A 15,187-nucleotide genomic window follows, 5' to 3' on the forward strand; every position below is an offset into this window, starting at 1 on the left:
CCCTTGTAATGGTTTCAGCAAGAAGAACACAACATTTCTTCAGGGAGATATAAAATATTTCATCAGTTAGTGTTCTGGGTCTTTTGATATTAAATTGTGGCACGTTGCACAAAATAAGTCAGTTTTGGGAAGGAGTTTGATCACAAGGACTAATAACTAACATATCTGCATGCTTAGTATTTGCATATATTGGATCCCTCCCCTGTGAGTTGAACTTCCCTGAATGGTGTGATGCTGATGCTTGCTTTCAGGAGACATACCTTTGTTATTCTTTTTGTGTTTTTCAGATGCACAACCATCTTGCTGCGTGATTTTCGTTGTGCTTCTCATTCTGGGTGTAATCACGAATACATACACACATGAACTATGATTGGGTCAGTTGTGCGTCAAGCCTGAAAACCTAGAGCCTAAACACTGGCTCATACAGTGTAAGTATAATGCTTGAGTATAATGCTCATCATTATACTCAAAAATATGAACGTGTGAAACAGAAAGAGCAACATACTGATGATTTTGCTCATACCGGGGCTGAAATTTAATCTTCGTCCTGTTGGTGGCACTAAATTAAAGCTCATGGAGCATCCAAAGCGGAAAGGGTTGATTCGTACAGCAGCATAAATGCACTCTGTGATTTGATGGCATTCTGGCATTGCTACAAAAGCAAAGGATAAAAGCAGAGTACAAGAAAAATTAAATCATTTAGCTTAATTCTCTAGTGTCCATGAATATCCATGGTCAATTTCATTTTCAAGCGTTCTTGTCACAATATGTTCCCAAAGGGCCGTTTTGACCTGATGGTGGTGCTGAAGCTGAAAGGTCAGGGGGTCATCAAAATCACTAACAATCTACTTACTGCATTAATATTCAGATCAAAGTTCATGCCTGTGGGTGTGAAGATTTCTTGCTCAGGCGATGGACATTTCTCATCTAAGTCATGGATAAATGGACCAAATGACCAACAACATCACAAGTATTAGGCTTTACTGGTAGATGAGCCAAAATGACATAGTTTCTTGATTGCACCTATGTGATAACTGATCCTCTAATATACTCTATCATCTCTGAACCTGTCCGTGTACTGTATGTATTGGTTATCCGAGTCTTTCTGCATGACTCAAGGCTCAGCTCTTCCAAGCAGGAGGAACTGAGCCTCAGGGTCAAAATGATCCTGTTTGCATTACCTCTATTAACAGAGGACCAATACATATTCTTGTACAACTCTGGTCCAACTCTCCAACTTCCTGTTGGACATTGTGATTATTTAGAGATTTGTCTTGATGAGTGTATTTTGTAAATTAATAAACATTCAGGACTTTTATGCTGCTACAACAATTGCTAGCTATTTACAAGCAGTATATTTGAACCTTTTGTAATAAAGAAAACGATAGCATAACAGAACAGAATGAGCATTGATTCAACACCACAGTTTCAAATCAGAACAGACTCAAAATATGTGCTATACTCTTGAGTTTTACGGCATTCTTGATCAAAGAGTATTTCATTGATGCTAACAACACAGCACAACAAAGACAACAAAGTCATTCAAGATTTTCAACGAACACTCAGAGTCGTCACCGTCTTCAGTATCCTGACAGTGTGGAGATGGTTGGGTATCGTTTACGGCGAGTCAGGCACATGTCTCTCTCAATGAACAGGGAGTGGGTTTTACAGTTTATGTCCTTCTCGAGGGCCATGCGAGACTCCTCCAGGCGGGACATGGAGCCTCTGGCCTCGCTCAGCTGCCGGTGCAGAGATGCCAGAGTGGCATCAATCTGCCTCAACTCCCCTTCCAAACTACAGACACAGGCAGCAAAGAGGAGATGGGGAGACAGAAAGGGGATAGATGTTGTGTGTGTGTGTGTGTGTGTGTGTGTGTGTGTGTGTGTGTGTGTGTGTGTGTGTGTGTGTGTGTGTGTGTGTGTGTGTGTGTGTGTGTGTGTGTGTGAGCGTGCGTGTACCTGAGCTGGGGTTCATCCCTGCAGAGCTCCATGTTGGGTCTGAGGGAGCGAAGGTAAAGTCTGGACTGAGCTACTCTCAGTGGAGCCTCTTTGTTGTGGATGGCCCGCTGTAGAGCCATAATCATTCTCTCCTGGGCCCCAATCTGCTCCAGGACCTGTACATACACATGATCATACAACGGATAATCCGTGAGTCAACCAATCAATCACTCCATCTTTCTGTCGGTCTACCTTTGCGAGCGCCATCTCCAGCTGGGTCTTGGCCTCTGTCAGCTCCACACAGCGCTGGTCGAAGGCTCGGTCCACACTGGAGCACTGGACCCTCAGATCCTCAGTGACGTCGAGCAGCACTCGCTCCACCAGCATTCTGACACACACAAAACAGCATCAGTTGCTGAGACTATTAAATAATGTTCCACAGTGTCACTTTCCGACTCTGTGGCAGCTTACACACAGTCTGACCCAGTCTGTACGCACTGACCTGAGACTGTTGGTGGCCTGTTCCTCCTGCAAAGCCCTGCTCAGGTTGTCCTGTGTGAACTTTGTCCACAATGTGCGGCTACACACCCTGCACCAGACCAGAGGGTGGATTGTGTGGTAAGTGTGAAGGTTGTCAGCACATTTTCTCATTTTCAGTGGTCAATTTTTATCACGTATTCACACACACAGACTCACTGGTCCTGCATGGTGGCTGAGCTGGGGTGGTGCTGTGTATCTGGACTCATGTTACTGTATCTTCCACAGTGGTCATCAAGGTTGTAGGCCTGGTACTTATCAGACCAGTCCGATTCTAATGTCTGCTTGGCCTCTCTGTTCATCCTGATACACACACACACACACACACATCAAAGGATGATCATTCGTCTCTCAAGCTAAGGAAGACATTCCAGGCACTTGGACCTCCGGTAAACAGGACTGGAGACTCACTTGATCTGAGTGGCAACCTGAGCTGCAGTTTTCTTCAGAAGAGCCTGGACGCTCCTGATCAAGTCCACTTCCTACGGAACATAGTTTGGCTTCTGATTAGTGTCACACTGAGCCCTCTGCTGGTGTCCTCTTACTGTGACAACGGATGTAGTTTTAGACGCTTGATCCCGTGAATATTACTGTAAGATCATAACTTAAGTATAATTTTTGCATTTTTGCATCCAATGCTTGATCGCCCGAGGTGATTATCAGATGACTTGTTTTGTCCGACCAACAGTCTAAAGGCCAAATATATCACATTTACTGTAATGTAAGACAAGGAAAAGCAGCAAATTCTTACACTGATGCATTTTGCTTGAAAATGGACTTGCACGTTCATTCTCTGTTGGTTGATTAACTGATAGTAATTGCAGTTTTATTATTTCAGTTAGAAAATGAGCCAATAAATATTGTTGTGCACTTTCTGTCATTGATCCTGGGAAGCCTTTTTGCTCTATGTCCTATATTGGTCCTGTTTATAAGTCTATATGACACTTATATGGACTATTATTAGCTTAACTTTTACATTACATATGCATGTTTCTTTTACTTTCAAGCACAGACAGCGGTCCTTCCACAGCCGATGGTTACCTTTAACAGCTCCTCCTCCACAGAGTCCAGAACCAGGTCTGGCCCTCGTCTTCTCGCCCTGCTGTTCAGATTGTCGCCGGCGATGGCGCACGGAGTCTCGGTGGCGTCCAGCGCCCTCTCCAGCCGCGTCTTGAGCGCCAGCAGCGACTCGGTGTCGGCCAGCAGCTGCTCGACGTGCCGCTGCAGCTCCGACCTCCAGCTGTGCGTGTCTTGTAGTCTCTCGCCGAGCAGACGCGTCCCCTCGGCCTGGCTCCTCATGGTGGCGGCCTCGGCGTCCTGGTACAGAGTTTTGGACTCTCGCTGGATGCTCCGGGCTTCGTGGCCGTCGGCCCCGGCCTGTTGGAGGAGGGTGCGGTAGCTGGAGAACCACTCGGCGGGGGTGTATTTGGCGGAGCGGTACCCCGCGGTGGCTGAGCCTACGGACGCCTGCGGGACCTCCGGCTCTACGGGAGGCACCTTCACCGGGACACCCAGAGCCACAGCTCTGCTGTCATAGTGCGGCCGTGACACGAAAACCTCAGAGCTCATGTTTTCTTTTCGTTTCGTCAGTCAAATCACAGGCACACGAAAAAGGAAGCAATAAGACCGATTTAAGCAGATTTAGTGTCTAAGCAGAAATAGCAGCATCAGTGATGCACAGTTTTCACGGTCTTGGAGCAGACCGAGCTGTATGTTTGTTTGGTGTTGCCTGGTTACACATCTTGGCAGGATCAGCTCCGGCAGCAGCTTTGCTTCAGGGGACTAATTATCAAACGAGCTGATGCAGATCAAATGGCAATTTCAGCCATTAAACTAGTGTAACACACACAAGAGGAGATATCCTAATGAGATGATCAGTACTACAAACTTCTGGGGTCCACTACAACTCAAATTAGACCTGCACAATATAACAGAAAAGAAATGCACCCCATAATTGGTCCAGAGGTAAAAACAGCACTGTAAACTCAGGGTAAAAGCAATAACGTGTACATTATTATGCGTTAATGTGAGCACACTAGCACATGCTTATCATAGAACGAATCTTTAAATGTTCAGGATTCCAATGTGTTTTAATCAGACAGTGACCCCGAATGCAAAGTTTGATCACTGTCATGCATTCAGTTCAGTTGATTATTGGCTGTGTTGTAACTAGTGAGAAGTTGGTTGACCTTTGTCGAAGTAAGTAATTGGTGCACAGACCCTGGTTGGTCTTAACCTGCGTTATCATCACGATGCAAGAAGCGCTACTGCTGCTTGGAACCAAGCCTTCACCACGCTACAACTTCTCGTATCTAAAAGGAAAAAAATAACAGAGATGATATATCAGACGGTTCTGTTTTAGCATTTGTTAAAATGCAACAGGAATTCAACCATATTATGTGCAATAATATAAAAAATACAATATGCAAACTACGTATATCATTATATTTATCTAATGCAGGGTATTATTATTTTATTATCCAATGCAAAGTAATTGTATGTGCTTTTGCTCCTTTAGCAACAGCGGCTAAGGATAGCAACGCTGGTCTACTCTTGTGCTTTTCATATCAGGCCAGTTCAGAAGGGGCAGACAGAGTACTGGCCATGTTTCAGCGTTGAGTATACCACAGACATGCGTTGAGCAATTCAAAAGAGTTATCTGCCTTTCTGCCTACCTTATTTTCTTTTACCAGAGTGAGCTTTATAAGATCAGACACTCCACCGTTTTGTAATGTGCAAGATCACACAGTTTATAAAATGGGATTAAACATGTTGGAAACACTCTACTAACTCTGTTCTAATATTATACTTGATTTTTCTTTACGTCAATGGTGTTTTATTTGTTGTTCTTCATGGAGCCAATCTTCTCCTCAGGAAATTGTTTACCAAAGTTGGTAAGACAACCACAACCTGATGGATCTTGTCCGATGTTCTGTTTAATTCTTTATAATGTTAGCAGTTGTGGCGCAGTTTGAGGCTCAGTGTGTGCATTAACAAACATACGCTCATTTACTTCTGTCAGGCATATGTAAGTGGACTGGTTCCACAGTGAAGAAAAGAAATAACATACAAAGTACTCAGTACTCAGTCTGTTGTACAATGTGCAGTATTAACACTAAACCTGACAGATGTAGCATTTGTGAAAAGTAACAGTTCCTAATAAAAAAAAAAGGGAAAAGGTGACCCCAAATTCAAGGTTTATCTACAGCCATGCATACTGTTCACTTTCTATTTGCACTGTTATCACTCCTGACAGACAGAGTAGATGTCTTCTGTCACATTGAGGCTTTGGTACACACTAGTTTGAATTTCAGCCGCTTTATCATCATTGTGACAGGTGCTTTGCTGCTTAGAGAAATCCTGGTTTTGAGTCAGCTTCATCTTCTGGATTTTCATAAATCTAAAAAAAAAACAACACAAAAAACGAACACCACATGAATAAATAAACAAGCACAGCTACACAGAGGAGGATGTTGTACTTCTCTCTTTAATGTGCAAAATCTTAGAAATTATAAACGCTATGGTCGGTTTCTCAATTCTTCTGTTTGATCCAGACATCTACAGTCCAGATTGCCATGAAGTTTTGCATGAATATTGAAGGTGCTATAGGAAAATTTTTGTGTTCCACTGAACTTCCATTTAGAATCAAAATCAGGCCAAAAATTTTTACTTGTGCCTCAGAAATATCAAAATCTACAGGTAGAAATTTGCTAAGCACATTCGTGCCTTACAGGCCAATACGAATACATAATGAAAATTTTCAGAGCACATTCACAGTTTAAAGGTTATATAGATAAGGACCCTTTTAATTTCATGTAATGATGCCATTGTTTCCCTCTCAATGGTCTTTTCATATTTTGACGAGTTGTAGCTGCTACTTTGAAGTCTCTAGGAATAGCAGATTAATCAGGATCTCGTTCACTGTGTGCCACACAACAAGATTTATTTTACTAGTCGGTTCATACTGTAACATTCAATGATCTCTGGACCTAAATGCAGATACAAATGGAGGAAGTCTGGATAAGTGAGATGACTATTTAATGAGTGAAATGAACTTACAGTTATACAGGTGGTGAAGATTGCAGACAGGAATCCAGGAATACGGGTAGTAGGAAAATAGACACGAGGAAAACTTAGGAACAAAAACGGAAAGAAAACTGACAATCCATCGTAGGAAGAGAAACGAGGGAGCAAACATAGATTAACCCACAAGGAGTGAAGGGATCACAGAGTCTTAAATACATTAGTGAGGGGAAGACAGCAGGGAGCAGATAAAACTAATTAGAGTGGGGCAAGTAATCACAAAAGGCAGGAAAACACACAGACAGGAAGCAAAAAAAACAATAGAAACATAAGGAAATTAATTTCTTAATTCAACAGAAAATACGTAGTCCGGGCAAAGAGTCACTGGCAGGGGGGGGCAGATCATGACATTTATTCATTCACTAGTTTTACTTCAGTTTTACTTCAGCATGGTAGAAATCCACTCCAGTGGATATATATATATATATATATATATATATATATATATATATATCCCCAGCATCCACCAAGCTCAGATCGGAGATGGTCGTTGTGAAGACTTGTTTGTTTTTGTCATCGTAGATGGAGTATTTGTTCTTCTTTGCTTGTGTAGTCTCATTAAGAACATCACTGTCGCCACAGGTATTTCTCATAAGACTCATAGCCCTTTCCATAGGAGCAGGAAACTTTAACATCTCTCCCCTCATATCCAGACAACGTGAAAAAGAAAAACTTTGATGGAAACAGGTCTTCATTGAATGTAACTTTAGCTTTAGTTTTTTGTAGTTTTTTGTAGTTTTAATTTAAACCGAGTGCACAGCTATGTTGATTTAATGTCTTCATTCAATATAATTTTTACCCCTTTAAGTTTTATTTACCAGACAAATTGACAGATACAGGTACATTTGTTGTTGTTATTTTACTTCTTAAACTGATCATAATAAAATACAAATAACTTGGAGCAGAGGACGTACGGCAGGTTTTGAAAGCTACACAACTTCATGATACTGCAAAGAAACAGAAACTTACATTCTAAGTTATTAATGCTTCTCTGTGAATGTGCAAACTGACTCTTCACACAAACAGCACAGTTTAAAATGCTTAGAACATCAGTGAGGGATGAATAATACATCTACAATATGTGTCAACAAACTTTGCAAATGTTGAAATTCCTCAGTTCCTCATTCAAACCAACAGGTTTGGTTCATCTACTTGATGCATCTACTTGAGAGACCATTAGAATGACTAAAGCATTTCATACAAAGTCCTCAAATAAAGAGTTAAAGAGCAAAGATTAAAAGTAGCCTACATGGCTCAATTACAAAAAACAAAGTAACAAAAAAAAAGGGGGGATTAAGTAAACTAATTATGTGATTTTTAAAAAGAGAGTGATGGTTAATAGTTTTCAACAACTTTAAACATTGGTAATTGTTAAAACATCACTTAAACATAGGACTACAATAGTTTCATAATGCCATGCAAACATTTAGCTAAAAAGAGGAACAGTGTGCGTAGATCAACATATCATTGGCACTCTTAACGCTCAAAATGATCATTAAGGAAGCTGACACTATTTCTAAGAATCTATTCTTTGAATAAAAATTTGCCTTTTTTCTTACTATATGCCTACACCCTATTATTTGTTGTGCGGCGTCCTATGTCTCATCATTAGAGTGATAAAAGAGAACAGACCTAATTTTCCCCCAATAAAAGAAGTTTTTAAATGTAAACACATGAAGTCAACAACATTTTGGACTCATTTATACTTACTAATGTGCTATGCAACCTGTAATCTCATATAGGTAATGTAATGATTCTTCTATCTGTAAAACAGTTCATTTGGGACAGCTTGTCCACTTGGGGACAAAAGCAGTGTCCCCAATTGGGGAAAAGCTGATTTCTGGGTCACTGGTGAAGGTTACGGTTGGGTTAAGTCTACAAGAAATTAATGCACAGCCATATAATGTCCCCAAAATTGACCAAGATCAACATGTGTTTGTGTGTGTGTGTGTGTGTGTGTGTGTGTGTGTGTGTGTGTGTGTGTGTGTGTGTGTGTGTGTGTGTGTGTGTGTGTGAGGTTTCTCTCTCTTTAAATATCTCTGGAATATATTCCACAGAGACTAACACAAAAGAAAAAACACTTATTTCCAGAGGTGGAAGAAGTAACCCATCCTTTACTTGAGTGAAAGTACCAGTACAACAGTGTAAAAGTATTTACAAGCACAGTATCCAAAATCTTACTTAAGTAAATGTACAGAAATAATACTAAAACTGTTAGTATTACTTTGATTTTCAAATCAACAACGATTAGTCCTACCACTCCTGCGAGACAGGAAAGTGCAATCTAAACTCTGCTCCTGTGTAGTCGCTCAGTGGTGGAGTGAGTTTCCTCATTCAGTGTGGTCAGCAGAAACCACCTCTGTGTTCAAAGGCTTGAAGACCTACTTTTTTCAAGGGTTGCTTTGGTCAAAAGCATAAATAATTAAATGAATCCATGTAAATGTTAGCTAGAGAGGTGTAAAAGTACCTCTATAGCTGATATCTTATTATATATGACATTATTAGATTGTTAACAGCTGCATTCTACTATTGTAGCTGTAGCTAGTTTTAACTGCTTTATATGCTGTTGGGTAATTTAGTCCAGTGGTTCCCACCCTATGGGTGAAGCTTTTCCTGAGGGTCTTCAAATAAAATCAGTGGGATCATGAGATGATTAATGAGAGAGGAAAGAAGAAAAAAGAAGGTCTGATACACAAATTTATATGCATGTTTTGACCATTTTTGTCTATTCTTCGCTTTTTTTTGTAGAATATTGGATCATTTGACCTCTTTGTGCCTTGAGTTGTTATTTAAATAAAACCATCTGAGGGGAAATGTCTAAAATGTGACGAGGAATCCCAACTAGATGCTGTTAATTTGTAAGGCAGTCTCGGGCCAAATGGTTAACAATGCACTGTGTTTTATAAATCTACTCTATCATATGTAAAAAAAAAAAAAAAAGTAAATGTACGTACTATATTTCCCTCTGACATGTAGTGAGGTAGAAGTATAAAGTATTATAAAATGGAAACACCCAAGTTAAGTACATGTACTAAACTTGAGTATAAGTACAAGCACTACATATACACAACTACTTCAGAGTACTTGAGTAAATGTACTTTGTTACTTTCCAACACTTTATTTCAAACCATAAAAAGTCTCTAACTGACAGTCACTAGCAATGTGGTAATATTGTTTTTATATCCTATTTATATAGTGTAAAAAAAACAATAACTATGAATTGTTTCAATGATGACTATGCTTTGTAAAGACGTGCGTGTCCTGGTTTTCGCTTATTTATTCACTGTTACTACAGGTAGATATATACATGTAGGTAACGTACTGCATATTTGGGGTATTTAGCTGAAATGGCCAGTCTCAGTTTCTTACAAGGAGTGCAGGAGTGTTAAATTGTTTGTTATATTAACAAAAGGTAATCAAAGGTGAAAGAAAAAGTGTAAAATCAAAGTTAAAGCAATGAATATGCAAGTGGTGAATATATCTGATGGTGATTATAAAACAAATCTGGACAGATTAACACAAAGACCAGCAAAGTTTTCAGTCAGATAGTGACATGTTAGACCGCGGTGGTACGTGTTGGTCAGCTGTTAATGTTAAAGATAGCATAAACAGTTCATTGGGTAGAAATGTGACACAACCATGCAAGGTTCTCTCTTATCTTTTAGCGCTGTTAATGTAAATTTGATTACAGTAGACGTCTTCTGTTATGGAGAAGTTTTGGTACACTTGTTGGTCTCCACTTGTATCATCATATTGGTGACAGGTGCTCTGCTGGGAGATCCCCTGCTTTGAGTGCGCTATAACTTCCTGATTTGAATAGATCTAAAAAAGAATCAACAAACAATAAACAGATGAGAGGGCAACTTTACTCACACAATCAATAACACATGTTGTAAAGACCCCAGTTATTATTCACATATTTTGGAATAAATGGATGAGTAATTATTAAAAACTGTATTCTTTTAGCCAAACAGCCTAGAAATGGCCTAATAGTCACTTAAATAGTCAGTTCATTTGTTCAGTGCTTTGTTCCAGAGTAACACGTCTTGTCATCTATAGGTCAGATTGCGGTGAAACTAGGTGTAAGTACTCATTATCCGAGGGAAAGGATTCCTAAAAATTTGCCTGTGCCTCTGCGAGGCTGTATTTAGGCACAGAGGTGCTTTTAGCTGATTGCTAACATTAGCATGCTAAAATGCGCACAGTGACAAGGCCAACATTCTGATGTTTAGCAGCCATCATGATTACCATCTTAGCTTAGCCTGTTAGCATGCTAACTGTTGCTAATTAGCATGAAACACAAAATACATTCTGGTGATGTTGGTAGTTTTACAGGTATTTGGTCATAAATCAAAGTATTGGACAAATTGAAATTTCGACCTGATGGTGGCTCTGGATGAAAAGTCAGGATTTAACTAAGGTTATTACAATTCATCCTCTTGAAGCTATAAATGTCAGTACAAAATTTCAAGGCAATCCATCCATAGGTGTTGGGATATTTCAGTCTGGAACACAGTGGTGGACTGACCGAGATCGCCATCCATGGAGCCATGCAACTAGCACTGCTAAAAATGTTTTCCATTAAAAACTGCCAAAACATCAACCATGAAACAGTTGATATCCATGGCATCCAGAGAATCAATCATGTTTGTGTTGACCTCCTGACTTTTCATCTAATGCCATCATCGGGAAAAAATGTCCACTTCCCCTTCAATTTTGAGCTTATCTCAGCCACCCCCACCAAGCCCACTGTGTCTAACTTGAACACAAATGTGTGTAATAGGCAGACTGCAGTTAAATTAGCTGAGTACATTCGTGGTATCAAGGGTATAAACTCTTGATTTTGATGATCCCATAGCCTTTCCAGTAGTGACATCCTAAAAACAAATTTGATATATTCAGCCTCACTAATAAAGTTGTTCTGCTCCACACATTTGTAACATGGATTGCAAAGATCATTGCAGTCTCTCATTTCTACTAGCACGACATTGGACTTCTGATTTCTTACATCTGCTTCACCCATCGCTTCCTCTGCGTCCCCTGCCTTGATTATATTTCTGTTCATGTTGACTCCCACTCCTGGAAACACAGAGCCCAAGAAATAGTTGAAATAGTTTGTTTGCATGCATATGTATGTGTGTTTGCTTATGGGTGCACAGTTCTATGTATGTATTTGTATGTAAAACATACCTTGAACTTTGTAACACTTGTATTTATAAACTATGACCAGCGCAAACGTCAGCATAAGCAGCAGCACAGTGGGCACAATGAAAACCACAGAATAAAAAAGTGAAGCGTCTAAAATAAACACACACACGTACACACACACACACACACACACACACAGAGAGAGAGAGAGAGAGAACAGAATCAGATATACACTTCCTAAAAACTATCACCAGCAGCACACTCCTCATGTATCTGTTATCACAATCTCTTAAGCACAACAAAAGTAACATGGATTAACAGAACTGTGGCCTCACAGCATTTGGTGCTTTCAGGTTCCCTTTATATTAATAGTCAATGTGTGTTTTAACAAAGCTGCAGGTTTATCACATGCACATACACACTCAGATGTTTTGTCATGTAGGAAGGTAATGCCTGAGCTTACATTCACTTAACAGAAATGCACACACAAACACACACAAAAACAAACACACACGCACACAAACAGACACACACACGCACGCACACACGCACACACACATGCACACACAGGCTACCTTTGATAGGTTTGACAGGAATATGTGTTGATTGTGATCTGACGGTTTCCATAGTGATGGCAGAGGTAACAGTGCTGGCCGGAAAGACTGTCAGAAAAAAAAAGATTCTGAAAACATATTTCTATTTTTAGTCAGTCTACCAGCGGGGTTTTGAGGATAATGACATCAGTCAGTTGATTGGTCCACCACTTTGGTTGGTCCGACTGATCCTCTGACTTTTTATCTAGTGCCACCAGCGGGTCAAGAATTTCACTTATCCAGTGAAATATCTCAAATTGCATGTGAAACCACTGTGCACCATTTCCTTGTTGGGATATAAAGGCAGTTTTGCTTTTTTTAGTTTCAGGAATCCAGATGGAAGGAGGAGCGATTAAATCTATTATGTCATGGTGACATGATACAGACCTGAGCTAACTGAATCACCAGGACACTGAGTTTACACTGTAGGAATCGAACCTGGATATAAATTAAAGCTACATTCATTTTTACTCTTCTCTTCTACTCATTACTCTCTTTTCATAATCTTACCCACTGACAGCTGAATCTTGGTGTAGTTTGCAGCTCTCCACTGTGAGTCTGAACCACACCAGTAGGTACCAGCATCCCTTGCTTTCAGCTCCGAGATCGTCACCAAGAAAGAGTTGGAGGAAACATCATCTTGCAGTGTGAACCTGACGCCAGTCTGGCCTGAGTTCTGACTCATCACCATGTCTGTACAGTTGTTGCGGTGGTCTCCCTTACAGAAGAACTTGCTGTTTGTCCCGTGTTGTGGTGGATAGGGACACTGCATAGTTAGTGGACGTCCCGCAGTGCCACTCAGGCTGTTTGACTTCACACAGCACCACTCTGTCAGCAGAAGGAGGTTCATTTAGGAGTTTTAATAACACGGTAGCCTGTATTCTGGTCAGATTAGAGATGGATGGACACTTTTTTTTGTGGTTCGGCTTTCCTTTCAATATTTAATATATTTTGGACAATTATAGAATTGTAAAATCAAAGTTTTGTTCATCTTGAGACAACTTCATTTTTTCCCAATATCTGTTAAAAGTAATTGTTCGCTGCAGTATTATTAGGTAGATCAACGACTGCTCACCTTTGACTTCCAGTTCAACAGCAGTGAAAATATCGAGGCCTATGTTTCTATGGCAGCCAATAAGGTACGAACCAGAATCCTTTCGGGTCAAACTTGTAATAGTGACTATGATCTTTCTGGACACCTTGTCATCAGTAAGTGTGAACTGTCCGTTTTGTTTGCTGTCAGAGGTGGTTAAGGCCTGCTGCAGACACGTGGAGGGCTGGTTTCCTCTGCAGATGTACTTCAGGTTGTTCCGGCACTCAGACTCATATGACAAAACGATGGACACTGAATCTTCCTCATAACGTTTCATTTTGGTGGGATGATCACAGCAGCTGTCTATCAGCGAGGTGAACAAAATCAGAGTGGTACGAGTACAGACAGAAGTATCTAGACTTTATACTTGAGTAATAGCAGCAATCAAAGTATAGGAGGTATCATCAATTAGATATAGTAAAAGCATCAAACGTTAAGTGATCATTATATACAGACAGAACGACCCTTCACAGTGTTGTCTTACTAATGGATCATTGTGATTAGTACATTTTAGTGCATTTAAATGTTAATCTAGAACGATAAGTACTTTAAATACCGTTCTGCAGTTTGGTCTAAAACACTGAATCAAATTTTTTAGGATGAAAATCTGTTTGCTGATACAATATTAATCTAAAAAGTAACTATATATGTCAGATAAATATTGTGGAGTAAAAAAATCAATATTTACTAAGAATACTGAAGAAGTATAAAGCAAAAAAAAATGGTGAAGTACCTAATGACATACTTAGTTTCATTCCACAACTGTAAATGAGTATTATTGTTGCTCTATGGCAACATAGCCACGATAAATCATGGGGACAGCAAGTAGCAATTAAACCCATTGGCCTCGATAACTATTACAAAATAATGAGGTTTTTTTTTTAAGTTGAAATTCCACACTGAGTTTAATTATTTACCTGGCACCACTTCCAGTTTTACTTCAGTGTAGATATCCTTTAAATTCCTGGTCACGCCACACCAGTATTTCCCAGCATCCGTCAAACTCAGGTCAGAGATGGTCGTTGTGAAGACATGTTTGTTTTTGTCATCGTAGATGGAGTATTTGTTCTTCTTTGCTTGTGTAGTCTCAATAAGAACATCACTGTCGCCACAGTCATCCCTGCACAGGTATTTCTCATAAGACTCATAACCCTTTCCATAGGAGCAGGAAACTTTAACATCTCTCCCCTCATATCCAGACACTTGGACCACCGCTGCTGCACCAGTCACACAGCTCAGAGCAACTGCAAAGAGAAGACGGCATGGAGTGTAAAAAAGGAAAACACCTGGAAACTGGTAATCTTTATGATTCTTCATGTTTTTTAATTCTAGGTTTATGCAGCTTCTGCAGCTTCAGTTTGTCACTGTACATATATTATACAGTGTCTGTATTTTGAATACCAAGATCAATATCAAGCCACAGTATTCTTCTATAGGCTTACTGTGTTTGCATAAAAACAGATATATGTACTCATTTAATCTAAAGAACTTACTGTAGAAGACAAACCGCCGGTGTTGATCGCCCCGCATCTTCATGCTATTCCTGAGAAACAGAAACTATTCAAATGGTGTGTCTGATAAAGAAAATGTCATATCCGCTCTATTTGACATCATGCAATGCAAGTTTTCAACCCTTTCACTTCTGCATTTGGATCACCCATGTTTTTTTAGACTTCTATCTATCACACAGTTGCAACAGTTCTGACAAATTCATTTCCTGTCTTGTAAAAGCTCTGGAACTACCAAATGTTTCATTTTTTTTTCATTGATTTGAGCTTAATTTGTAAAAAAGGAAA

The 15,187-nt window shown here is 39.9% G+C and overlaps 2 protein-coding genes across 7 annotated transcripts; both read right to left on the reverse strand.

Annotated features, from left to right (window-relative positions):
• Positions 1 to 317: 317 nt before the first annotated feature.
• On the reverse strand, positions 318 to 4,043 carry tekt4 (tektin 4). Its single transcript, XM_040146543.1, has 7 exons — positions 3,516 to 4,043; positions 2,886 to 2,956; positions 2,634 to 2,777; positions 2,440 to 2,526; positions 2,190 to 2,325; positions 1,959 to 2,113; positions 318 to 1,794 (listed from the first exon to the last, which is right to left on the reverse strand). The coding sequence occupies exons 1-7, from the start codon at positions 4,041 to 4,043 to the stop codon at positions 1,581 to 1,583; spliced, it is 1,335 nt and encodes a 444-aa protein (XP_040002477.1). The 3' UTR covers positions 318 to 1,580.
• Positions 4,044 to 8,666: 4,623 nt separating this feature from the next.
• Positions 8,667 to 14,990, reverse strand: LOC120799702 (polymeric immunoglobulin receptor-like). Of its 6 annotated transcripts, XM_040144991.1 has the most exons (8): positions 14,885 to 14,990; positions 14,309 to 14,635; positions 13,374 to 13,694; positions 12,809 to 13,126; positions 12,281 to 12,367; positions 11,748 to 11,855; positions 11,566 to 11,636; positions 8,667 to 10,379 (listed from the first exon to the last, which is right to left on the reverse strand). In XM_040144991.1, the coding sequence occupies exons 1-8, from the start codon at positions 14,925 to 14,927 to the stop codon at positions 10,212 to 10,214; spliced, it is 1,443 nt and encodes a 480-aa protein (XP_040000925.1). In that variant the 5' UTR covers positions 14,928 to 14,990; the 3' UTR covers positions 8,667 to 10,211. The 6 variants fall into 6 exon arrangements, with proteins under 6 accessions (XP_040000925.1, XP_040000926.1, XP_040000927.1 ...); XM_040144992.1 differs by lacking the exon at positions 11,748 to 11,855; XM_040144988.1 differs by lacking the exon at positions 8,667 to 10,379 and having other exon boundaries at positions 10,969 to 11,636.
• Between the last annotated feature and the right edge of the window lie 197 nt (positions 14,991 to 15,187).

This window comes from Xiphias gladius, chromosome 15 (genome assembly GCF_016859285.1).
Source record: "Xiphias gladius isolate SHS-SW01 ecotype Sanya breed wild chromosome 15, ASM1685928v1, whole genome shotgun sequence".
NCBI classification, from domain to species: domain Eukaryota; kingdom Metazoa; phylum Chordata; class Actinopteri; order Istiophoriformes; family Xiphiidae; genus Xiphias; species Xiphias gladius.

Bases quoted from the DNA above. Each gene is read 5' to 3' on its own strand.
- tekt4 (XM_040146543.1), bottom strand. From the start codon at position 4,043: ATGAGCTCTGAGGTTTTCGTGTCACGGCCGCACTATGACAGCAGAGCT. The intron at 2,326-2,439 runs GTCAGTGCGTAC...TGTGTGTGTCAG, and splicing joins CAGGCCACCAACAGTCTCAG to AATGCTGGTGGAGCGAGTGC. The intron at 2,114-2,189 runs GTAGACCGACAG...GTGTATGTACAG, and splicing joins TGGAGATGGCGCTCGCAAAG to GTCCTGGAGCAGATTGGGGC.
- LOC120799702 (XM_040144988.1), bottom strand. From the start codon at position 14,927: ATGAAGATGCGGGGCGATCAACACCGGCGGTTTGTCTTCTACA. The intron at 13,695-14,308 runs GTAAATAATTAA...CCTCGCTGATAG, and splicing joins AAAACTGGAAGTGGTGCCAG to ACAGCTGCTGTGATCATCCC. The intron at 13,127-13,373 runs GTGAGCAGTCGT...TTCTGCTGACAG, and splicing joins TGTTGAACTGGAAGTCAAAG to AGTGGTGCTGTGTGAAGTCA.